At 44.1% G+C, this 25,267-nt stretch overlaps 1 protein-coding gene and 1 long non-coding RNA gene across 4 annotated transcripts in view; one reads left to right on the plus strand and one right to left on the minus strand.

The window, feature by feature from the left end:
* The window catches only part of tgfbr2a (transforming growth factor beta receptor 2a), a 51,681-nt gene that overhangs the window by 16,511 nt on the left and 9,903 nt on the right, over positions 1 to 25,267 (minus strand). The window contains exons 1-2 of one of the 2 annotated variants that reach the window (XM_067424935.1): positions 6,591 to 6,784; positions 3,940 to 4,090 (exon numbers count right to left, since the gene is read on the minus strand). In XM_067424935.1, coding sequence (XP_067281036.1) covers positions 3,940 to 4,090; positions 6,591 to 6,654 — 215 coding nt within the window. In that variant the 5' untranslated portion in view covers positions 6,655 to 6,784. Of the gene's footprint in view, positions 1 to 3,939; positions 4,091 to 6,590; positions 6,785 to 25,267 lie in introns of those variants that run through there. The other variant, XM_067424936.1, reaches the window with a different exon arrangement.
* On the plus strand, positions 6,834 to 8,202 carry LOC137047335 (uncharacterized). Of its 2 annotated transcripts, XR_010899197.1 has the most exons (3): positions 6,834 to 6,958; positions 7,102 to 7,223; positions 7,322 to 8,202. It is a non-coding gene; the product is annotated as an uncharacterized lncRNA (long non-coding RNA). The 2 variants fall into 2 exon arrangements; XR_010899196.1 differs by having other exon boundaries at positions 6,954 to 7,223.

Raw genomic sequence — 25,267 nt, forward strand, 5'->3', positions numbered from 1 at the left:
GGGAGCTGTTTGTGTAAAGCGCAGTAGGCGGAGCTGTGTGTGTAAAGCGCAGAAGGGGGAGCTGTTTGTGTAAAGCGCAGTAGGCGGAGCTGTGTGTGTAAAGCGCAGTAGGGGGAGCTGTTTGTGTAAAGCGCAGTAGGCGGAGCTGTGTGTGTTAAGTGCAGTAGGCGGAGCTGTGTGTGTAAAGCGCAGTAGGGGGAGCTGTGTGTGTAAAGCGCAGTAGGGGGAGCTGTGTGTGTAAAGCGCAGTAGGCGGAGCTGTGTGTGTAAAGCGCAGTAGGGGGAGCTGTGTGTGTAAAGCGCAGTAGGCGGAGCTGTGTGTGTAAAGCGCAGTAGGCGGAGCTGTGTGTGTAAAGCGCAGTAAGCGGAGCTGTGTGTGTAAAGCGCAGTAGGCAGAGCTGTGTGTGTAAAGCGCAGTAAGCGGAGCTGTGTGTGTAAAGCGCAGTAGGCGGAGCTGTGTGTGTAAAGCGCAGTAGGGGGAGCTGTGTGTGTAAAGCGCAGTAGGCGGAGCTGTGTGTGTAAAGCGCAGTAGGCGGAGTTGTGTGTGTAAAGCGCAGTAGGCGGAGCTGTGTGTGTAAAGCGCAGTAGGCGGAGCTGTGTGTGTAAAGCGCAGTAGGGGGAGCTGTTTGTGTAAAGCGCAGTAGGCGGAGCTGTGTGTGTAAAGCGCAGTAGGCAGAGTTGTGTGTGTAAAGCGCAGTAGGCGGAGCTGTGTGTGTAAAGCGCAGTAGGGGGAGCTGTGTGTGTAAAGCGCAGTAGGCGGAGCTGTGTGTGTGTAAAGCGCAGTAGGCGGAGCTGTGTGTGTAAAGCGCAGTAGGCGGAGGTGTGTGTGTAAAGCGCAGTAGGCGGAGGTGTGTGTGTAAAGCGCAGTAGGCGAAGCGGTGTGTGTAAAGCGCAGTAGGCGGAGCTGTGTGTGTAAAGCGCAGTAAGCGGAGCTGTGTGTGTAAAGCGCAGTAGGCGGAGCTGTGTGTGTGTAAAGCGCAGTAGGCGGAGCTGTGTGTGTAAAGCGCAGTAGGCGGAGCTGTGTGTGTAAAGCGCAGTAGGCGGAGGTGTGTGTGTAAAGCGCAGTAGGCGAAGCGGTGTGTGTAAAGCGCAGTAGGCGGAGCTGTGTGTGTAAAGCGCAGTAAGCGGAGCTGTGTGTGTAAAGCGCAGTAGGGGGAGCTGTGTGTGTTAAGCGCAGTAGGCGGAGCTGTGTGTGTAAAGCGCAGTAGGCGGAGCTGTGTGTGTAAAGCGCAGTAGGGGGAGCTGTGTGTGTAAAGCGCAGTAGGGGGAGCTGTGTGTGTAAAGCGCAGTAGGCGGAGCTGTGTGTGTAAAGCGCAGTAGGGGGAGCTGTGTGTGTAAAGCGCAGTAGGGGGAGCTGTGTGTGTAAAGCGCAGTAGGCGGAGCTGTGTGTGTAAAGCGCAGTAGGGGGAGCTGTGTGTGTAAAGCGCAGTAGGCGGAGCTGTGTGTGTAAAGCGCAGTAGGGGGAGCTGTGTGTGTAAAGCGCAGTAGGCGGAGCTGTGTGTGTGTAAAGCGCAGTAGGCGGAGCTGTGTGTGTAAAGCGCAGTAAGCGGAGCTGTTTGTGTAAAGCGCAGTAGGCGGAGCTGTGTGTGTAAAGCGCAGTAGGCAGAGCTGTGTGTGTAAAGCGCAGTAAGCGGAGCTGTGTGTGTAAAGCGCAGTAGGCGGAGCTGTGTGTGTAAAGCGCAGTAGGCGAAGCGGTGTGTGTAAAGCGCAGAAGGCGGAGCTGTGTGTGTAAAGCGCAGTAGGCGGAGCTGTGTGTGTAAAGCGCAGTAGGCGGAGCTGTGTGTGTAAAGCGCAGTAAGCGGAGCTGTGTGTGTAAAGCGCAGTAGGCGGAGCTGTGTGTGTAAAGCGCAGTAGGGGGAGCTGTTTGTGTAAAGCGCAGTAGGCGGAGCTGTGTGTGTAAAGCGCAGTAGGCGGAGCTGTGTGTGTAAAGCGCAGTAGGGGGAGCTGTTTGTGTAAAGCGCAGTAGGCGGAGCTGTGTGTGTAAAGCGCAGTAGGCGGAGCTGTGTGTGTAAAGCGCAGTAGGCGGAGCTGTTTGTGTAAAGCGCAGTAGGCGGAGCTGTGTGTGTAAAGCGCAGTAGGCGGAGCTGTGTGTGTAAAGCGCAGTAGGCGGAGCTGTGTGTGTAAAGCGCAGTAGGCGGAGCTGTGTGTGTAAAGCGCAGTAGGCGGAGCTGTGTGTGTTAAGCGCAGTAGGCGGAGCTGTGTGTGTAAAGCGCAGTAGGCGGAGCTGTGTGTGTAAAGCGCAGTAGGGGGAGCTGTTTGTGTAAAGCGCAGTAGGCGGAGCTGTGTGTGTAAAGCGCAGTAGGCGGAGCTGTGTGTGTAAAGCGCAGTAGGCGGAGCTGTGTGTGTAAAGCGCAGTAGGCGGAGCTGTGTGTGTAAAGCGCAGTAAGCGGAGCTGTGTGTGTAAAGCGCAGTAGGCGGAGCTGTGTGTGTAAAGCGCAGTAGGCGAAGCGGTGTGTGTAAAGCGCAGTAGGCGGAGCTGTGTGTGTAAAGCGCAGTAGGCGGAGCTGTGTGTGTAAAGCGCAGTAGGCGGAGCTGTGTGTGTAAAGCGCAGTAAGCGGAGCTGTGTGTGTAAAGTGCAGTAGGCGGAGCTGTGTGTGTAAAGCGCAGTAGGCGGAGCTGTGTGTGTAAAGCGCAGTAGGGGGAGCTGTTTGTGTAAAGCGCAGTAGGCGGAGCTGTGTGTGTAAAGCGCAGTAGGGGGAGCTGTTTGTGTAAAGCGCAGTAGGCGGAGCTGTGTGTGTAAAGCGCAGTAGGGGGAGCTGTTTGTGTAAAGCGCAGTAGGCGGAGCTGTGTGTGTTAAGTGCAGTAGGCGGAGCTGTGTGTGTAAAGCGCAGTAGGGGGAGCTGTGTGTGTAAAGCGCAGTAGGGGGAGCTGTGTGTGTAAAGCGCAGTAGGCGGAGCTGTGTGTGTAAAGCGCAGTAGGGGGAGCTGTGTGTGTAAAGCGCAGTAGGCGGAGCTGTGTGTGTAAAGCGCAGTAGGCGGAGCTGTGTGTGTAAAGCGCAGTAAGCGGAGCTGTGTGTGTAAAGCGCAGTAGGCAGAGCTGTGTGTGTAAAGCGCAGTAAGCGGAGCTGTGTGTGTAAAGCGCAGTAGGCGGAGCTGTGTGTGTAAAGCGCAGTAGGGGGAGCTGTGTGTGTAAAGCGCAGTAGGCGGAGCTGTGTGTGTAAAGCGCAGTAGGCGGAGTTGTGTGTGTAAAGCGCAGTAGGCGGAGCTGTGTGTGTAAAGCGCAGTAGGCGGAGCTGTGTGTGTAAAGCGCAGTAGGGGGAGCTGTTTGTGTAAAGCGCAGTAGGCGGAGCTGTGTGTGTAAAGCGCAGTAGGCAGAGTTGTGTGTGTAAAGCGCAGTAGGCGGAGCTGTGTGTGTAAACCGCAGTAGGCGGAGCTGTGTGTGTAGAGCGCAGTAGGGGGAGCTGTGTGTGTAAAGCGCAGTAAGCGGAGCTGTGTGTGTAAAGCGCAGTAGGCAGAGTTGTGTGTGTAAAGCGCAGTAGGCAGAGTTGTGTGTGTAAAGCGCAGTAGGCAGAGTTGTGTGTGTAAAGCGCAGTAGGCAGAGTTGTGTGTGTAAAGCGCAGTAGGCGGAGTTGTGTGTGTAAAGCGCAGTAGGCGGAGCTGTGTGTGTTCTACAGTCAGTGAGCTTTAATAACGCTCACTCGGCTGATTTACACTCTCTGTTCCCGTATCGTCTGCTGCACATGGTGCACTTTCTCTTTATAAATCTGTATTTACTGTAAGGGGATCGTTCACCCAAAAAGGCAAATGAGGGACAGTAAATAATGATAGAATGACATTTTTATGAATGCACTGGCCCTTTAAGAAAGATTTTCCGATTGAAAACTCGGCCTGGGACGTGTTTGTCTGAGTAAGCTTTGCTCTGGTATGAAGTGAAGAGCACCGCCTCGTCTGAAAGCGTGCTCACACACGTCAGTGACTCATGTTCACGAGTGCAGGCGTACCAGGCGACGGCGCAGATGTCCTGAGGATTCGGGCACACTCTGGACACGCTGCAGTTAGAGATGCACTGATAGGACTTGCAATCAGCCGGCTGAGGGTCACATGACTTGCACTGACTGTGCGGATTGGCTGAATGGAGCAGAGCTGATGCACCTGCAGAAGACAAACAGAGGTGAGATCTGATCAGGGTCAGCGTCTAGAACTAGACTGAACAACTAGCAGTTCGTTCGGGCTAATCAATCTGGCTCTCAGAATCATATTAGTCAGACACACACACACACTCTCAGTCTCCCACACACACAAACACACACACACACACACACACACACACACACACACACACACACACACACACACACACACACACACACACACACACACACACACACACACACATGTTGGTCTATGTGGTTTACAGGGACTCTCCATAGGCGTAATGGTTTATACTGTACAAACCGTATTTTCTATCCCCTTACACTGCCCCTAAACCTACCCATCACACACACACACACACACACAAACACACTGCCCCTAAACCTACCCATCACACACACACACACACACACACACACACACACACACACACACACACACACACACACACACACACACACACACACACACACACACACACACACACACACACTGCCCCTAAACCTACCCATCACATGAAACATTCTGCATTTTTACTTTCTCAAAAAAACATCAAAAAAACATACTAATCATTTAGTATGTTTTTAAGGCCATTTGAATTATGGGGACATTTGATATGTCCTCATAAACCACATTTATAGAGTAATATCAGTGTAATACCCATGTAGTTATACAAATTTGTGTCCTCATAAACCACATAAAACACACACACACACACACACACACACACACACACACACACACACACACACACACACACTCTCTCTCAGTCTCCTCTCTCAGTCTCTCTCTCTCTCTCTCTCTCACACACTCACACACACACACACACACGCTCTCTCTCTCACAATCAACTCACACACAAACACACACACTCACACTCTCTCTCTGTCTCGCACACACAAACTCGCAGTCTCACACACACAATCTCTCTCTCTCTCACTCACACTCAACTCACACACACACACACACACACACACACACACACACACACACACACACACACACACACACACACACACACACACACTCTCTCTCTCTCACAATCAACTCACACACACACAAACACACACACACACTCACACTCTCTCTGTCTCGCACACACAAACTCTCAGTCTCTCTCTCTCTCTCTCACACACACAAACACACACACGCTCTCTCTCTCACTCACACTCAACTCACACACACACACTCTCTCACTCTCTCTCTCTCTCTCACCTCTCTCTCTCACACACACACTCTCACACTCTCTCTCTCTCACACACACACTCTCACACTCTCTCTCTCTCTCTCACACACACACTCTCACACTCTCTCTCTCTCACACACACACTCTCACACTCTCTCTCTCTCTCTCACACACACACACACACACACACACACACACACACACACTCTCTCTCTCTCTCAAACACACACACACACACACACACTCACAGAGACCCCCCCCCCCCACACACACACAGTGACGCATGTTTCTGTAACTCATTTCATCTTGAGCAGTGTTAACAGTGTCGTGCTCTTTAAATGGCATTGCATTAGCTAGTAGATCAGACTAAGAGTATTGTTTGTTACTGTATAATGTGAGTTATTCAAAGTCCTCATGATGTAACCGTCTCAACATTCAGTAACTGCGTCACCAGGAGAATAAACACAAACACATGTGTGATGTTTGCATGGTCAGGATCTCTCAAACACGACCGCATGTCGTTACACACAGAGAGAGAGAGAGAGAGAGAGAGAGAGAGAGAGAGAGAGAGAGAGAGAGAGAGAGAGAGAGAGAGAGAGAGAGAGAGAGAGAGAGAGAGAGAGAGAGAGAGAGAGAGAGAGAGAGAGAGAGAGAGAGAGAGAGAGAGAGAGAGAGAGAGAGAGAGTATTAAACACTTAATTTAATCTAAACAGAAGGAGCAAATATAATCCTATAGGCCCATTTTGTTCCATATATTTTACATTATATTTAGTGTTGTGACATCTGCTGCTTTCATAAGTATCAATACATTTTAATATCTGTGTACTATTAATCTAACATTATTTATATAATTATGACATATCACCATGGTTAATATGGTAAACATGCAGTGTATCGAGCCGTGTTAATTATAATTTGTTAATTATTTTGAATTAGTTTGTTTTATTTTACATTTAATTGTACAGTTGTATTTATTGTGTGTTTTGTCGTGTACATAATTTACTTATGTGAATTTAGTATTATTGTAAAAGTCAAAGTGTAAAGAAAAACAGACAGAACTAATAAAACAGGAACAGCATTGGCTTAGTTTCACACAAACGCACATGCACACGCGCGCGCACACACACACACACACTTACACACGAGGAAATGTGTATCAGACTCGTGTTGTCTGACAGTGTCAGACGCTGAACGAGAAACTAATAATCAATATATTTTCACCCTATAAGCACGAGTTTGACGCGACGCCTCATCAGTGAAGCTCGTCACTTCGCGTCGCGCTGTTTAACGAGACTGAAGCGGAAACTCACTCACCAGACATCATCAGACACACGAGAAGAAGAACCGACCCAAAGCCGACTGACCCGAGCCGCTCCATCACCTCAAAGCGATCGCGCTTGACTCCGGATCGACGCTCTTATATCGGCGCTGTGAGTCTCATTCTCCTCCCTCATCTGAGAAGAAACGCGCGGAGATGCGCATGAGTCACAAACCAGGCAGGAAATGTTCAAGAAGGAGGAGGAAGCGTCTGTTTTCCTGCTTTACTTTCTCAAAAGAGTTACAAAACAGCCTGTGTGTTAATACATACAGCGCTCACTGACTAGACAACGACTCTGAGCATCTCTGAAGATGAAGGCACCCTAGATAGACAGCATTTCTGGGCATCATAGTCTCAAAATCAAGTGAGTTGCCTACATACATAACATTTTTAGGTATCGTCTCATAATCTAGTGAGTTCCCTATCCTCTGGGACCCAGTAATAGACTTTTGTCCATTGTAGTAAACATTATATTTTAGTGAATTCCTCTGACATTATACACGACAGTTTTCAGTCAGGATGTCCTGTAAAGAGCACATGAGCTTTGCACAGGTACCAAATGTTTGGAGGTTTCACCAGGACAGCAACAACTTACTGACATTAATGTTTAGCACTCTTATGGGAAAACGGTAATATTTTGTAATTATAATATAGATTAATTTTCTAATTCAACATCTCAGGAAAATGTTATGGGGTTTATAATCAAAATATGACTTTCTGTTTTCAGAACAGGGCATTGATTTCATAAATGTCTACTGTAGGACGCCAGGACTTGAATCATGTTTATCAGGCATTTTGGAGACACAACAATGAATGGGGAATGAAATTACACATCAATACTCCTTTGAAATATTAAATATTATTATTATGAAAATGTTCCAACTACTCCCATTATTACACTTTTTTCATTACATGTTGCACCATGGGTGTGAAAAGGGAAGAGCATCCAGTATGCAGCAGTCCTGTGGGAGAAAATGCCTTGTTGATGCTCGAGGTCAGAGGAGAATGGGCCGACTGATTCAAGCTGATAGAAGAGCAACTTTGACTGAAATAACCACTCGTTACAACCGAGGTATGCAGCAAAGCATTTGTGAAGCCACAACACACACAACCTTGAGGCGGATGGGCTACACCAGCAGAAGACCCCACCGGGGACCACTCATCTCCACTACAAATAGGAAAAAGAGGCGACAATTTGCACAAGCTCACCAAAATTGGACAGTTGAAGACTGGAAAAATGTTGCCTGGTCTGATGAGTCTCGATTTCTGTTGAGGCATTCAGATGGTAGAGTCAGAATTTGGCGTAAACAGAATGAGATCATGGATCCATCATGCCTTGTTCCCACTGTGCAGGCTGGTGGTGGTGGTGTAATGGTGTGGGGGATGTTTTCTTGGCACACTTTAGGTCCCTTAGTGCCAATTGGGCATCGTTTAAATGCCACGGCCTACCTGAGCATTGTTTCTGACCATGTCCATCCCTTTATGACCACCATGTGCCCATCCTCTGATGGCTACTTCCAGCAGGATAATGCACCATGTCACAAGTCAATTTGTTTCTTATGCTCTAAACTGTTATGACCTGAAAAAATACAAAATTCAAATACTTTTTTTTTCTGGGTCCCAGGAGGATTATATAGAAAGCATTTTTAGGCATCATAGTCTTAAAACCTAGTAAGTTGCCTATATAGACAGCATTATAGGCATCATAGTCTCAAAATCTATAGAGTCTCCTTTATAGACAGCATTATAGCCATCATTGTCTCAAACCTTATATTGAGTCTCCTATATAGACAGCATTATAGGCATCATAGTCTCAATCTATATTCTCCTTTATACTTTCCGGGTAAATATTTCCCCCTCCAAACGGCCCTGCTCGCGAGGTAGTACTTTTTCAAAGTTCAGGAACTTTTGAGGGCGGGACTTGGGTGCTGAACATGCTGATTGGTTGAGCTCACGCAGCCTTTTATTTCAACCGGCATTTTTAAAAGTCTTTAGCGAGGTTTGATCTACGTTCAGTAAATATCAAGTCTTGTAAGTCTTGCTCTCTGTCGCTTCACGGTTCGCGCAGATATAGAAACAGCGTCTTGAGCGGTTTGGATTTAGGAACATGATCAGAATAACTGCTGTGTTCCTTATTACACCCAAGATCAGAACACTACAAACGCTTAGACGCCATTCTGCTCCAGCGTATCCACAATGGCAGACTGTGATGAGCTCGCTCAGGGCGGGTCTGAGATCAAACTGCTTGTCAATCAAGTCGTGGGAGGGGTGTCGGGGCGTGTGACGTCACACAGCCGAACGGCTCGATTTGAGACAGAGGAAAACATATAAGAAGATTAAAAAAAAAAACATTTGATGGATTTTATCATTGTAGGATGGTTCTGTACAGGCACTGCCAACACACATTTCCATACAATCAGCTTGTAAAAGTTTATGTAGCATTATATGACCCCTTTAAATCCTCTATAGTCTCAAAAGCTGAAAACATAGACTTCAATTCTGTGCTATCTCAAAACCTAATGAGTTGCCTTAGGCATCATGACCTCAAAACTGAGACAGCTTCTTCAGGTGCCATATCTGAAAATGTCTTGCATTTACATAGAGAAGGTTTCTGGGCGTCATTGCATGTTTCCTACACACAGACAGCATTCAAATGGCATTTTTGAGTGTGTGTGTGTCACATGGTGAGCTGTACACCTACACAGCATCTCAAAACCAAGCAAACCGCCTACTTATCAATGCATCAAATACAGCATTTCACAGTTTCATAAGCAGAGACGTTTCAGTGCAGTCCCACTAATTAGGCCAAAGAAATGCTGTCTATCTAGGGGACAGACACTGAGGCTTCACCTCAATGAGGCACGAGGGAGAAAAACAAACCAACAACAGGAAATGACATCAGAAAGAGCTCAATCGAGATCAAAGCATGTGCGTATGAAGAAGAATAGTGCCAAACAACAAACGCACATGAGGTCAAATAACTAAATGAAGAATAGAAAAATAAAATTCATCTGAAGTAAATAGACATTTGTACTGTAAAACAAGACTGCAGTGGATGTTTTAAGCACTCTTCATATCTCATGCAGTCCTGCTTTCCATGAATGCAACACATCTGAAGGCTGTTCTGATGCTTGAACAAGACAAACATGATAAGGGATTGTTGCAGAAAGAGTTGGCTCGTCAGCGTTTGTATGTTGTCAGGACGAGACGGTCAAATTATCTTCCTGGAAATCAAGGCTTGCGTAACGCGTGTTATTCCACGGAAAGAGCCGCTCAGGAGCCGCGATCGGTCTAGACGAACATCTCTTCACCTCCTTTAACTGGAAGTCAAGCAGATGCAAGCAAAACTGGACACTTTTCTACATCTGTTTCAAATCATTTGCGGTGGTGAAACTAATTCACATCTACATAATAAATAACAGCGTCTAGAAGACGATTAAAGCCAGATGGGTTGGTTCATGGACTCTGGTGAAGCTGCAGGATTCTTCAACACAGATATTTCAATGCAATGATTAAACAACTACAAGCCAAGTGTACTTTGAATACTTAAATTATACATTGAAGTATATCTCGATCAAAACACTGAGTAGGCCAAATATACTCTTCTGTCAGGATAAGTCAAGTGTACTTAAGTGCAATTTGAAGTTCATTAAAAGACTGAAAGTATACTTATTTTTTAGTTTAATTGAAGTACTCATAACACTCTTAAACAAAATTCTTTTTTGTAAGGGTATTATGCCTAAAACAACATTTCTATGTAGGCAACGCACTAGGTCTCAAGACCGTTCTTTATGATTTATGCATGATTTACGGAGTCATTATCTTTCAGAAGGAAAGTGCTATGATGCTTAAGTCTTTAGTGGGTGTTTGGATGCGATTTGACTTTTTTTAACTTTAGTTAGTGTGTAATGTCGCTGCTTGAGCATAAACAGTATCTGCAAAGTGACAGCGCTGAAAGTTCAATGCAAACGGAGATATTGTCTTTTAAGGGGGGGGGGGGGGTGAAACACTCAGTTTCAGTCAATCTCATGTCAATCTTGAGTACCTATAGAGTAGTATTGCATCCTTCATATCTCCAAAAAGTCTTTAGTTTTATTATATTTATAAAAGAAATATGGCTGTACCGAATCTTTCCGGAAAAAAACGAGCGGCTGCAGGCGTATCAGGTGGGCGGAGCTAAAGAATGACGAGGCGTATCGTGTGGGCGGGGCTAAAGAATGACGAGGCGTATCGTGTGGGCGGAGCTAAAGAATGACGAGCGCACACAAAGCGGTGACGTCCTCAAGCGTGGAGAAGAAAATGCTACCCTAAATAAACCATGGCTATCAATCAGATTCAACTAATACAGATAATGATCCAGAATCAGATCCGGAGGCTGAAATAAACTGAACAGGAGAAACGGCAACAGCAGGACGTCCGTCTCTGTGGTATGGACTGTATTTAGTGGCCTGTCAACATTTGTGTGTGTTTACTCACAGTTTATGAGGACATGACTCGGTTTATGGACTATTGTATGCGACTAAACCTTAGCAGTAGCAAGCAAAACGGTTTTGCACGTCAGACTAGTGTAACGTTATACAGAGAACAGCAATGGAGTCCGTTAGCGCATTTTGTGAGAACGCTAGGTTTATGTTTGGGTGGTTTTACAATAATTAAACTGACACCTATAGTGGTCAGCTAAACTAATGTATTTAAACACACCATAGATCGCATGCTCCATTGATAAATTTACTAACGTTATACACGATCGTGTCATTTACTGATGTTTCCTCACGCGACGATAGCCAACCGCAGACACTTGAAGGAGTTTTACTCACCGCGCACGACCGTGAACCTTTATCGCTGGGACCACTCCATCAAAAACACACTTCTTTGGTATGATTTGGTGAAGTCCTGACAGCAGTGACCGTGGAGATCCACTTTGAGACGCGACTGAAGCGATGTTGTGAAGCTTCCCGTCATTTCTGCGTTCAAATCGGTTCAAATGCAGCGCTGCCTTCCCAGAATGCTGTGCTGAAGCGTTGAAGTCGCTCGACGTCACCCATAGGAATAAAGTGGAGCGCGGCGCAACAGAAGTGTTCACGGACGACTGGATCTGCAGCTGAGAGTGTTTATGGGCGTGCATTTCCTCTCTCGCTCTAGTCACGCGCGCGCGCCCTACCGGGAGAAGAGCCCGTACGGCCCATACAAGGACCTTCCGCTCTATTAACGTCAAGCCGACCCATACTCGAAAAAAACTCGCCGAAACTTGTGAGAAACCGGAAGGAGTATTTTTGACACAGAAATACTCCATCAAACGTCCAACATTAGTTTTTGAAACTTTGTCTATGTTTAGGATGGGAATCCAAGTCTTTAACAGTGGAAAAAGCTCAGTATGCAGGAAACAGCATTTCACCGCCCCTTAAAGGGGGGGTGAAACACTCAGTTTCAGTCAATCTCATGTCAATCTTGAGTACCTATAGAGTAGTATTGCATCCTTCATATCTCCGAAAAGTCTTTAGTTTTATTATATTTATAAAAGAAATATGGGCTGTACCGAGTCTTTCCGGAAAAAACCGAGCGCCTGGAGGCGTATCGAGTGGGCGGAGCTAAAGAATGACAAGCGCGCAAAGCGGTGACGTCCTCAAGCGTGGAGAAACCCATCTATCTCAGCTAATACAGATAATGATCCAGAATCAGATCCGGAGGCTGAAATAAATTGAACAGGAGAAACGGCAACATCAGGATGTCCGTCTCTGTGGTATGGACTGTATTTAGGGGCCTTTGTGTGCAGTTTATGAGGACATGATTCGGTTTATGGACTATTGTATGTGACTAGACCTTAGAGGTAGCGAGCAAAACGGTTTTGCACGTCAGAGTCAGAATAGTGTAACGTTGTACAGAACAACAATGGAGTAACCGTTAGCGCATTTGAATGACGAAGCACGCGATCGTATCGTTTACTGATGTTTACTCATGCGACGGTAGCCAATAGCAGAGACATTTGAAGTTGATTTACTCACCGGCATCTTCCAAAGCAGGACCGCTCCGTCAGAAACACACTTCTTTGGTATGATTTGGTGAAGTCCTGTGACAGCAGTGACCGTGGAGATCCACTTTGCGACGCGACTGAAGCGATGTTGTGAAGCTTTCCGTCATTTCTGCGTTCAAATCGGTTCAAATGCAGCGCTGCCTTCCCGGAATGCTGTGCTGAAGCGTTGAAGTCGCTCGACGTCACCCATAGGAATAAAGTGGAGCGCGGCGCGTCATAAGTGTTCACGGACGACTGGATCTGCAGCTGAGAGAGTGTGTATGGGCGTGCATTTCCTCTCTCTCCCTCTAGTCACGCGCGCGCGCACCCTTCCGGGAGAAGAGCCCGTTAACGTCAAGTAGACCCATACTCGAAAAAAACTCGCCGAAACTTGTGAGAAACCGGAAGGAGTATTTTTAACACAGAAATACTCCATCAAACGTCCAACATTAGTTTTTGAAACTTTGTCTATGTTTAGGATGGGAATCCAAGTCTTTAACAGTGTAAAAAGCTCAGTATGCATGAAACAGCATTTCACCGCCCCTTTAAAGTTACGGCAGTTTATTGCCTACAAAAACGGCCGGTTTGGACTACAACGAGCTTCTTCCTGGGTTGGTGACATCATAAACCCTCGCTAGTCTCCGCAGATGTGACTTCTGCCCGTAATGGGAAGGGGCGTGGCCTTAACCTGTGCTTGGCACTTCACCCAATTAAAATACAGGAAATTACATTTGGCCATCTGACCAATCTAAGACCATTGTGTTTTTCAGAGGGAGGGGCTTCATAGAAGCAGGAAGCAAACGAGCCGTTCAAAGCACAGACAGCGGTGTGGAGTAAAGGGAGAATAGAAGAAAAATACAGGGTTAAAAAAAAAGTATTGAGTCATGTTATACTGCACCCCGAAAAAAACCTCGGAACACCCTCTTTAATGTTTTGATTGATTGAGCAGCCTATGAAATATAATTTTTTCACAGTTTTACACAGTCCTATGAACTTACATTGTTTGAAAATACGGATTCAAATATTGATATAAACAGATATGATCCTTCATTTTGTGTATCTGAATGTTTGCCAGTCCATTGGTGGTCGTATAGATATTCAAATCTACTGCACTCTTTCCCCAGCACTGACTGGGTTTTCCGGCTTTATATTTTCTCTGCTATATCCTGTTATTAACTTTTTCGCTCATCAGCCACTGTGGCTTGTGGTTATCAAAGTTACAAGCCACTCAACATTTTCACTGGCCACAATTTTACTGTTTTGAAATTACATTTTATATGATTAAAGTTTACTTTGTTTGGCATGCTTAAATTACTTGGGTTTGATTTAGGAGATTTAAAATCCTTTCTAAAGCAGAGTGACCGCCCAAATCAAGACTGCATCAGCTGAGATGTGCAGCTGGGCAATATAATATGAGAAATATAATATGATAGGCATTATTTGGCTACATATAAAAGAACAAAGAAATTTAAAATAAATCTTTTTTCAGATACAGTAGGTTAATTTAATATGTACACATGAATTTAACATCTGTAGTTATTTGATTAACATTAATGACGTACAGGCATTTGATTGGGCTGCTGAATACATTATTCTGACACATATCCTAAAGATATTACCCACCTGTTCACTTACACTTATGCCAGGCAACCCGTGTTTTTCCAACCTTCAACCCGTGAAAGTGCTCTAGAACAGCAGTCGGTCGATGCACTCGATTTCTGAAGTCATAGCCCGCGAAAAAACAATGGCGGCCCCTACGGACGCAGTGTTTATGGAAGTCACATTAAAAACCAAATCATTTATTAAAATAAGGTATTGCTCTAACGTTATTCATCCACAAATACTATGCATAATCAGCAGCTTTTCTGGCGTTAGCCAGTTTTCAGTACATTGAGTGCAATAATATATTAAAGGTGCCCAAGAATGATTTGAAACAATATGTTTAATTGTTCTCTGATATCTACATAGAGGGTATGTGGCTTATTTAAGGCCAAATTGTCCAGATACAGTTTTACAGGTCCATTTACAACCCTATAAATTGTCCCTAGGATGTAATGCTCTGTTTTTGCCTTATTTGGAAGAGTCATGAATATTAATGTTGAGCTCTGCTCTGATTGGCTTATTTCAGCAGCTCACAGCAGTTCAGTGAAGCGGCTCGTGAGTCCTGACAGAAACAGAGACCGACTGAACGACACTTTAAGCAGAACATCTCAAACGGAGATTGATAAAATGCAGCTAACTTGTTTATTTGGTGTTTTCAGATCATCCACGCGCGAGAAAGAGCTCGTGCGTGCGGTTGCCAGATTTCAGTAAATAAATCCCCAAACAGAGCTTTTCTGTGAAAAGATACCCATATACACTCCGGTTTTTACCTAAACATGTCCAATCTGGCAACCATAAGCACGCGAGCTCTCTCTCGCGCATGGACGATCTGAAAACACCAATACACAAGTAAGCTACATTTATCAATCTCCATTGACTTTCATTTTAACTTATATGGTGGAAAAGGTGATGTTTGCTAGAAGGATCGAGTGAACGATCTAAGCAAAGTGTCTACGCTTGTATTTTGTAATACAAAATAATATTAACCTGTCATTAGACACACTGTTTAGTTTGGTATGGTACTTGGAGTTTCCTATTGTTACTGTAATCATCTTGTGTTATCTGGACAATGCGGTCTCTCTAAGAAACTTTCAATTTAATCAGAAATTGTTTAAACAGTCAATAAGTGGATAAATCGCTACTTACCGCTTGCAGGAATATAGTCGCCCCTTTCTTCAGTTTAAGATGCTGAGTGAAGCTTGCTTGAAATGGGCCGAACAAACGAACGATTTGTTGTGGTATCCGATTATAATAAACCTCAACCGTGTGTCCTGAGAGCCGGTTTTGCGATCTTCGAGTGTCTTGTTGACCATCAGTAGATTCGGCTTGTTTGGACAGATGCAAATGTTGGGGGCGTGCATATAAATGAACCCCAACGCTTACGTCACGGTTGGGTTTATGTTGAGAAGCACTTTTTTTTCCGTGGTGTTTTTGATTTACGGGATTTCTCATAAGAAGTAGGAGGCAATGATGTTTGAGACTCACAGTATGTGATGTCCATGTGCTGAACTCTTCTAGGGCACCTTTAATAGCCTGTCAATACATTTACAAATATACAAAACGTCAAATAAAACTTAAGGTATAACAGCCTCTCTTGCCTTATGCGCTGTTTTTCTCCTCTGTTTTCCTCAAATAAGGAGTAAGCACCTTTGGCGATAGAAATGATTGTAAGCGCAAGTCCGCCATGTTTTGTTTACATCTCGCTACCGCAATTCGAGCAGTTCGCCGTGACTTTGCCTGGACCGCTAAAAACTCGTGAGTCGTGGTTTGAACTCATAACTTGCGGACTCAAACCTGCCTCGAACGCAGCATTAAAGGGATAGTTCACTTTGAAATTAAATGTTGATATGTTTTATCTTACCTCATGGGCATCCGAGATGTAGGAGTATTTGTTTCCCCAGTAGTTTCAATTTTGATCATTTTAGGTCAAACCGTTCTTGTCTGTGCCTCACATAATGCAGGTCTATGGTCACCACCAACCAGTGGTTTGTGTGAGAAAACGAACAGTATTTATATTGTTTTTACCTCTTGCACACCACTACGTCCGACTGATCCGAGGGCGCGTGCGTGTTTCCTGTGGTGTACAAGAGGTAAAAACGATATAAATACTGTTCGCTTTCTCACACAAACGGCTCGTTTCGTGTCTTAGGCCATCAGTGTGTACTTACGATGGGGGATTGTTTAATTTGGACTTCTCTGTGTTTGCTCTTCGAGGTGGTGACCATAGACCTGCATTATGTGAGGCACAGACAAGAACGGTTTGACCTAAAATGATCAAAATGGAAACTACTGGGAAAACAAATACTCCTACATCTCGGATGCCCCTGAGGTAAGCTAAAACATATCAGAATTTAATTTCAAAGTGAACTATCCCTTTAAGCCATAACCGACTGTGTTCATGAGAGATACTCCACACATTTTGACATCTGTGTGCGCATGTATTTGACTATTCAGGCGCAAGGAGAACTGATCATAACGCAGAAAACACGATTCATGGCTTATAAACCTGCATTAAAGTTTAGATGAATCCTCTTCACACCGACTCCAGGTTGACTTCAGAAACACAACACAAGCATGTAGTATTATTAAGCATGCACTAGATTAGAAGATTGCACTCCTGCTAGTGATATTATTGTTAAATTAAATAATTAAATCAAAAGAAAATGACAAGTGTTGAATGCAATGCAAGCCACTTTGGATAAAACAATCAGTCATTTGCATTGCTTATGCCTTTGATTATGAAAAAAGCACAGATATGAATCCTGGTGACTAGTGCTAACTTCCGCCGGATCAGCACAATCATCCTGATGGAGGTTTTACTTCCTAAATCTCGCTGTGGTGTGTGTTAGTCGAGTGTGTATGAGTCTGCTGTCCAGACCAAATCAGTCATGAATCACTGCACACTCAAAATACTGCTCAATATCTGTCTCTCACACCTCTGATCATTGCTATATCTCAACATCAAACACCGTCACTATACACACCGATCACACATGGACTCCACTAGACCCCTGAAGGTGTGCTGTGGTATCTGACACCAAGATGTTAGTAGCAGATCCTTTACCTCTATGGATCGGACTTGTTTGTTCAGCACATCCCACAGATGCTCGATTGGATTGAGATCTGGGGAATCTGGAGGCCGAGTCGACGCCTCAAACTCGCTGTTGTGCTCCTCAAACCATTCCTGAAGCATTTGTGCTTTGTGTCAGGAGCATTATCCTGCTGGAAGAGCCACAGCCACCAGAATACCGTTTCCATGAAAGGCTGAACATGGTCTCAGCAATGCTTAGGTAGGTGGAGCGTGTCAAAGTAACATCCACATGGATGGAGGACCCAAGGTTTCCCAGCAGAACATTGCCCAAAGCATCACACTGCCTCCGCCGGCTCGCCTTCTTCCCATAGTGCATCCTTCTGGAGCAGTTTGAGCTCCAGCAGCTCGTCTGTTTGATCGGACCCCACGGGCCAGCCTTCGCTCCCCACGGTCATCAATGAGCCTTGGCCGCCCATGACCCTGTGGCCGGTTCTCCACTGGTCCTTCCTTGGAGCACTTTTGATAGATACTGACCACTGCAGACCGGGAACAGCCCACAAGAGCTGCAGTTTTGGAGATGCTCTGACCCAGTCGTCTAGCCGTCACAATCTGGCTCTTGTCAAAAACAAGTCAATTTGCAAGTGCAGTTACACAAAATACCCTAATATTCAAGACACAAACTGTTAAAAATAAGTCCTACGTATCATATGCAAAGGCACTAAGGATAGGGTATTGTTCGATGTCCCTCTTTAACGTTTCAGTGTATTTGAGGACATTCAAACATCTGACGTTCACTATTACCCAACTATTTACAGCAGAATCTTTCTGTGAGATGTGTTATAGAGTCTGTGAGTCACATCAGACTGACCTGAACAAGAGGAACCGCTCGTGTCTGGAGAACAAACACTACACACACACTACACACACACACACCTCTAGCCGCTCTACATCAACTCTTTTAGGGCAGGAATCAGGGTTTACAATCTGAGAAACAACAAATGATGAGAATCATTCCGATAACAAGAACAATGTTACGCAACTTTTGCGAGGACACACACACACAAATTCAGTTTCAATATCAGATAATCTAAAAACAGATGCTTTACAGAAAACTGAGCAGTTACATCAGTTCCCATAAGTAAGAGGTGGGGCTGCTTTATTTCTTATGAACACACACACACACACACACACACACACACACACACACACACACACACACACACACACACGTTGGTCTATGTGGTTTACAGGGACTCTCCATAGGCGTAATGGTTTTTATACTGTACAAACCGTACTTTCTATCCCCTTACACTGCCCCTAAACCTACCCATCTCACACACACACACTGCCCCTAAACCTACCCATCACAGGAAACATTCTGCATTTTTACTTTCTAAAAAAAACATCATTTAGTATGTTTTTAAGGCCATTTGAATTATGAGGACATTGGATATGTCCTCATAAACCACATTTATAGTGTAATACCAGTGTAATACCCATGTAGTTATACAAATTTGTGTCCTCATAAACCACATAAACAGGCATACACTTTCTCTCTCACACACACACACACACACACACACACACACACTTTCTCTCACACACATTCACAGAAATACATACACACACATAAGTCTGAGTGCACGTTGAGAAATACATACACACACACACACACACACACACACACACACACACACACACACACACACACACACACACACACACACACGTTTACTTTTGTGTTTACTTTTTTATATTTTCAAGTTAAACAATGAAAATAAGAAATTCTGCTTTGGCAACTAGCTGAAATAAAAAAACAAATTAAGTTAATACTTTAATCTCCAGTCTGCACATTCTCTCTTCCCTTCTGCGTTGTGTTTTGTGTGACAGACACACAGTTAAGAAAAGATTGAGACAGTAAACAAATAAGAGAAAACATTCCTATGTCTACACAGACGATGTTTAAAGACTGCAGCCTATTTACAGTTCAGACGAGCGGAAGCGACTCCGCCTCCTCCGGGTGTTCTGGGCGCTTTGCCGCCCCTCAGCGGCTGCTTCTGGAATTACACTTTCGTTTTCATTGATTCCCGAGGTACATGTCGAGGAAAAGCCCATGTAAATTAGTTATTTCCTCTTTAAACCTCCTTTCAAACTGTTCAGTTTCTGAGAGTATTAACTGTGAACATTCATTCTGTCACGGTCCAAACAGGACAAGTAAATAAACGGATGAATAAATCTTGCTCCATAAAGTCATTTGACACATTTATGTTCAGAACAGACTGACATTTAATTCAATTATTGAACTAGACACGCCTCTTCACGGGTCTCATCCAATCAGAGTCGACCTTGTCATGTGACTGTATTTTACTCTTGAGTATTTTCACTTTCTGATCCATCAGTATTGAGTGAATGGTGAAGTGTCTCTACACTTGCCCTGTGATCACGAAGCGAACCTGTTTAATTTCCTACGTAGACAGCAGACATTTTCTAAGTATCTAACGTGTTGCTATATGTCTGATATGATAACAGTAAAGATCTTCATATTGAAGCATCATGTTTTAACATGTCCAGTACATGAACACACACACACGCACACACACACACACACACACAGTCAGTCAAAACTTGTTTATTTCTTTCTGTAGCAGATGCACATTTCACGTTTTAACTTGTTCTATTTGGTTCAGACAGTTGGCGTTGATCGTTGTCGCAGGTCTCGCTGTCCACGCCTTTGGTAGTGGGTGCTTTGAGTTTTTGCGGCCGACACACACAGATAAACTGGGTCTGCATCTGAAGACATAGGAAGAATTACTACTTCTGCCTTTAATTTTATTTACTAAAGGGACATATTATGCTCTTTTTACAAGATAAGTCTCAGGCGTGCCCAGAATGTGTGTGTGAAGTTTCAGCTCAAAATACCCCACAGATCATTTATTATACCATGTTGTAAACAATGTGCCTGTATCTTTAAATGCAAATGAGCTGCTGCTCCGCCCCCTTATCCAGAAGAGGGCGGAGCCTGTACAGCTCAGGTGCTAATCTAAAACATCTGTTTGGTTTTGATGATAATCTCTATCACACTCACGTGACACTGCAGTTCTTCATCATCATGAGTTTATTTTTTAATGGTTATGTTTTAAAGCCACATCCGTCTAAACTTCTGATATATGGTTTCCTGAGCACACACACACACACACACACACACACACACACACACACACACACACCTGAAGCATGCACACAGAAAGCTGTGTGTCAGACAGAGCGTCCCGTGAGTATTAAACTGAACTGGTGGTTAAACTGGCAGACTGTGTGCAGCTCATTGTGGGCATCACAGAGTTAGTCTCTGCACTCACCGTCAGTGAAGATGAGCCGGTCGTTACACTCTTCTTTATTACAGGAGCAGATGTAGAAGTCGTCCTTCACCCGTTTCATCTCACACCGGCTGCTGTTGTAGTCCGTCAGATACTGACCATGAAACGGCAGCGCTGGATTGTGACACAACGTCTCGATCAACGTGTTCCCTTCACTTCTCCTCCTAAACACAACATGTTTAGGATTATTATACTTTAATATTATCCAGCTGAATGGCTTTTATTTGCTTATTTTGTGATGAGAATGGGAATGTTTCGGTTTGAAAATCCTTTTGACTGAGATCTGGGGAATTTGGAGGCCAAGTCAACGCCTCAAACTTGTTGAGCTCCTCAAACCATTCCTGAAGCATTTGTGCTTTGTGTCAGGAGCATTATCCTGCTGGAAGAGGGCAGTTTGAGCTCCAGTAGCTCGTCTGTTTGATCGGACCACACGGGCCAGCCTTCGCTCCCCACGTGCATCAATGAGCCTTGGCCGCCCATGACCCTGTGGCCGGTTCTCCACTGTTCCTTCCTTGGAGCACTTTTGATAGATACTGACCACTGCAGACCGGGAACAGCCCACAAGAGCTGCAGTTCTGGAGATGCTCTGACCCAGTCGTCTAGCCGTCACAATCTGGCCAAACTCGCTCAAATCCTTACGCTTGCCCATTTCTCCTGCTTCACACACATCAATTCTGAGGACTAAATGTTCACTTGCTGCCTAATATATCCCACCCACTAACAGGAGCCGTGATGAAGAGATCAGTGTTAGTCACTTCACTAAGGTCAGTGGTCATAATGATATGCCTGATCTGTGTATATATAAAGAAAGTCAATATGATTTCAGTGTCTGAAGACATACACAGTAAAAGTTCCATCCATTTTTATTACAGTTTTAACATAAACTGAATGTTTTAAATGCACAATAACCAGGTTTATGTGTGATGATGATTATTAGAATGATTTCTGAAGGATCATGTGACTGAACACTGGAGCAATAAAAGCTGAAGATTTTATGCACCATGCAAGGAAGAACCTGAGCGTTAATTTCTTCTTACCGGGACGTGCACACAGGCCGGAGCCCAAGGTGTGGTGAAGCCCGTCTCCCTGACAGGCATTTCCTTTAAGGGAATACTGGCAAACAGAGAGGCACGTTCCTTCTCCTTTCTCTATAGAGTGCCGAAGTTATGACGTCACTTTGTAGGCCAAAACGCGGAAGTGAGTTAGCATTTTAGCCCTTCCGGTTCCCTCGCTCTAAAGTCTACGGGTTTTTGCTAAATCGCCTGAAATAAGGTCTGTGGTTAACAAAGCCTCTAAATATTTTCACGTTTTGATCTGTGACATAAAACACACTAGTTCTAACCTGCTTGTGATTTTTTTTTTACTTTATTGTGTCTTAAAAACGGCGTTTGCTAACAAGTTGCTAAAAGGGACTACATCCTTTGGCCGTGACTTTAGACGTCATCGTGACAGACGGGAAATCTCTCCAGCCCGCGTTTCACTCACTTTTGAATTCTGTAAGTAAATGTTTAATAAAAATACAAAAGTAGCCCGCGTTTCAGCCTCACGTTCTTAGAAGTTTACCTTTCAGTTAATATACATAGTTATATATTTAGTCCTTTCAAATAGTAGTGTTTCCAAATATTGTTGTACACAGAAATCTGTGATATTAAGGTCACCGATTACCAGTTCTTCATCTCTGTGGAGAGACTGTAGTGTTGTGTTTTGTCCTGAGATGGAACCACAAGTCGTCGAATGAAAGCTGCGCTGTTCTACATGTCCAGATTTATAGCGGTTCTCTCCTCGATTATGATCAATCGTCTGAGGAAAATGACATACGATTGTAAATTGATACGGCTATAGCTTACGCCGTTAACGTTAGTGCTTCTGAGGTGGTAAAAATACGTTGTTTTTTTCTGGCGAATTAGCAAATGGTATGCAAACATACAATCAAACATAATACAGTGAAAGATAATCTTTAAAGTCTATTTGGGGCACGATGATCAGGCATAATAGCCTAATCTTAATCACAAAGAAAATAATATTAAGCTTTATATAAACTAACAAAATAATAAACGAATAAATAAAACATTAACAAACGAGAAAACACATCTCGGAGAGGCACACATAAACCCAATTAGTTTCTAACATTTTTGGAAAAAACTAATGGTCAGTATTTCTCATGAAGAAGTGGATAAGTGTTCATACAGAGCGCAGATCATAATGAGCGAACGTGTTTGTTAAATAAAGTTTGAGGACGCTTGATGATGACGTAGATCCGCGACTGTGTGCTGTAGTCCGTTTATAGCCTACCGTTAGCATTTTATATCTGACGGCTTAATTTAGGCTTCAAACGGTATACATGTTGGATTCACTTGTAAAGATTATCTTGATAGACAAAACGTGTAAGGGTCATAACTCTTTGTTGAACACAGATCTTATTTTTTGCGATTGTCCAACAGTCTATGGGGAAAATGCATCGGCTTTTGATCGAGGGAACCCATGCGCCGCTAACTTCCGGGTTGGCCTACAAAGTGACGTAATGACTTCGGCACTCTATACGAGGGGAATTTTGTTCAACCCCTGAGATCCCACAGGAGCTGAAAAGACATGCTCAACTTAATGTCAGCGTCTCTCAGGCAATATTATCTAACAGGGCCTGAGACGGGTCTAATCAAAGACAGTTTAACCAAGGTGGCCTCACAAAGGGGCCAAACACTTGATGTCATATTGTTAGTATTATCAATATGTGACATATAATTATGGTTAATGAATATGGTAATCATTCATTAGCATGATATATATTCACTATATTGCCAAAAGTTTTGGGTCACCTGCCTTTACATGCACATGAGCTTTAATGCCATCCCATTGTTAATCCGTCGGGTTTAATCTGGAGTCGGCCCACCCTCTCTAACAGCTCCAGCTCTTCTGGGAAGGCTTTCCTCAAGGTTTAGGAGTGTGTTTATGGGGATTTTTGCCCATTCTTCTAGAAGCGCATTTGTGAGGTCAGGCACTGATGTCTTGAGCTCATCTGAAGGCCACAGAGGTTTGGAGGTCTGGAGCTGTTGACTCTGCAGAAAGTTGGTGACTTCTGCGCACTGTGACCCTCAGCATGCGCTGACCCCGCTCTGTGATTTTACGTGCCCTATCACTTCATGGCTGAGTTGCTGTTGTTCCCAATGGCTTCCTCTTTGTTATAATCCCACTAACAGTTGAGCGTGGAATATTTAGTAGTGAGGAAATGTCAGGAATGGACTTATTGCACAGGTGTCAGCCTATCACGGCCCCACGCTTGAGTTCACTGAGCTCCTGAGAGCGACCCATTCTTTCACTAATGTGTGTAGAAGCGTCTGCAGGCCTAGTGCTGGATTTACACACCTGTGGCCATGAAGAGATTGAACACCTGAACTCAGTGATGTGGAGGGGCGTCCCAATACTTTTGGCAATGGAATGTATATCAGTGTATTATGACGTTATTTTAGATACTATTGTAGTTTTTGATATTTTGAATATTTTTAAATTTTTAATTTTTCATATGTGTTTTCAAAGGAGAAGGCTCCAGTAATCTAACATGTGTCTCCTCACATGATAACATGTGAGACTCAGTCTCAAGCTCAGATTCACCACGATATGAAGTCTGTAAATGCAAAGAGTAGCGTTGACGTACCAGGCACTGACACACACCTCGTCTGGATTCTCACAGATGGACGTGAAGACACAGGAGGATTCGCAGACGCCGGTGCCGTTACACGTCGTAGACTCAATGTCGCAGAACTTACAGAGCGGATGGAGTTTGAACGGTTTATTTTCTGATGCACTCACTGGAAAAACACACAGAGAGAGAGAGAGAGAGAGAGAGAGAGAGAGAGAGAGAGAGAGAGAGAGAGAGAGAGAGAGAGAGAGAGAGAGAGAGAGAGAGAGAGAGAGAGAGAGAGAGAGAGACGTTTAAAATTCTTTACTCAATCAACAATTACAATTTACACACTCAACAATACAAACAATTTATCACCAATTTAGGCATTCACCACGCAAAATTTAACATTTCATCTTCGCAAACCACAAACAAACCCCTATTTACACACCATTTGTACATAAATTCAGCCATATTTCCTGTAGTTTTAAAGAATATATATTCTGACCTGATTCTTGATTCAACAAGAGCTGTAAACAGACTTAGGACTTTAGCAATTCATCCTTCTTGAGCAAGTCTGCAAGTCTTCCACATAGCTAACTTCGCTTGCCCAATTATACAATTAGCAACAGTAGAGCGATCCTTATTTACTTTAGAGTACCTACAGCCATAAATTAAAAAAAACTTTATTAAAAACAAAACCTAACCCATTAATGATTCTTCTTAACAGAGCAAAAAGTGGTACCAACCTTGGACATTCAATGAACACATGAAAGACCGTTTCCTGACTATTACAGGCATGACATAAGGGTAAAACATTCAAGTTGAATTTGGACACAAAGACATTAGTGGCTAGCACACAGTGTAATATTCTCCACTCTAGATCACCCGAACATTTTGGGAGAGGACTTTTATAAAAAAATTTCCAAGAGGGAGAAATATCATCTGTAACTGCAAGTTTTTCTCTCCATTTTGTATCATCTCTGTCCCGAAGATCATTAAAATAAGCAGTTTTAACACAGACTTGGTACATGTCCCTTTTC

This window comes from Pseudorasbora parva, chromosome 19, assembly GCF_024679245.1.
Source record: "Pseudorasbora parva isolate DD20220531a chromosome 19, ASM2467924v1, whole genome shotgun sequence".
NCBI lineage: Eukaryota > Metazoa > Chordata > Actinopteri > Cypriniformes > Gobionidae > Pseudorasbora > Pseudorasbora parva.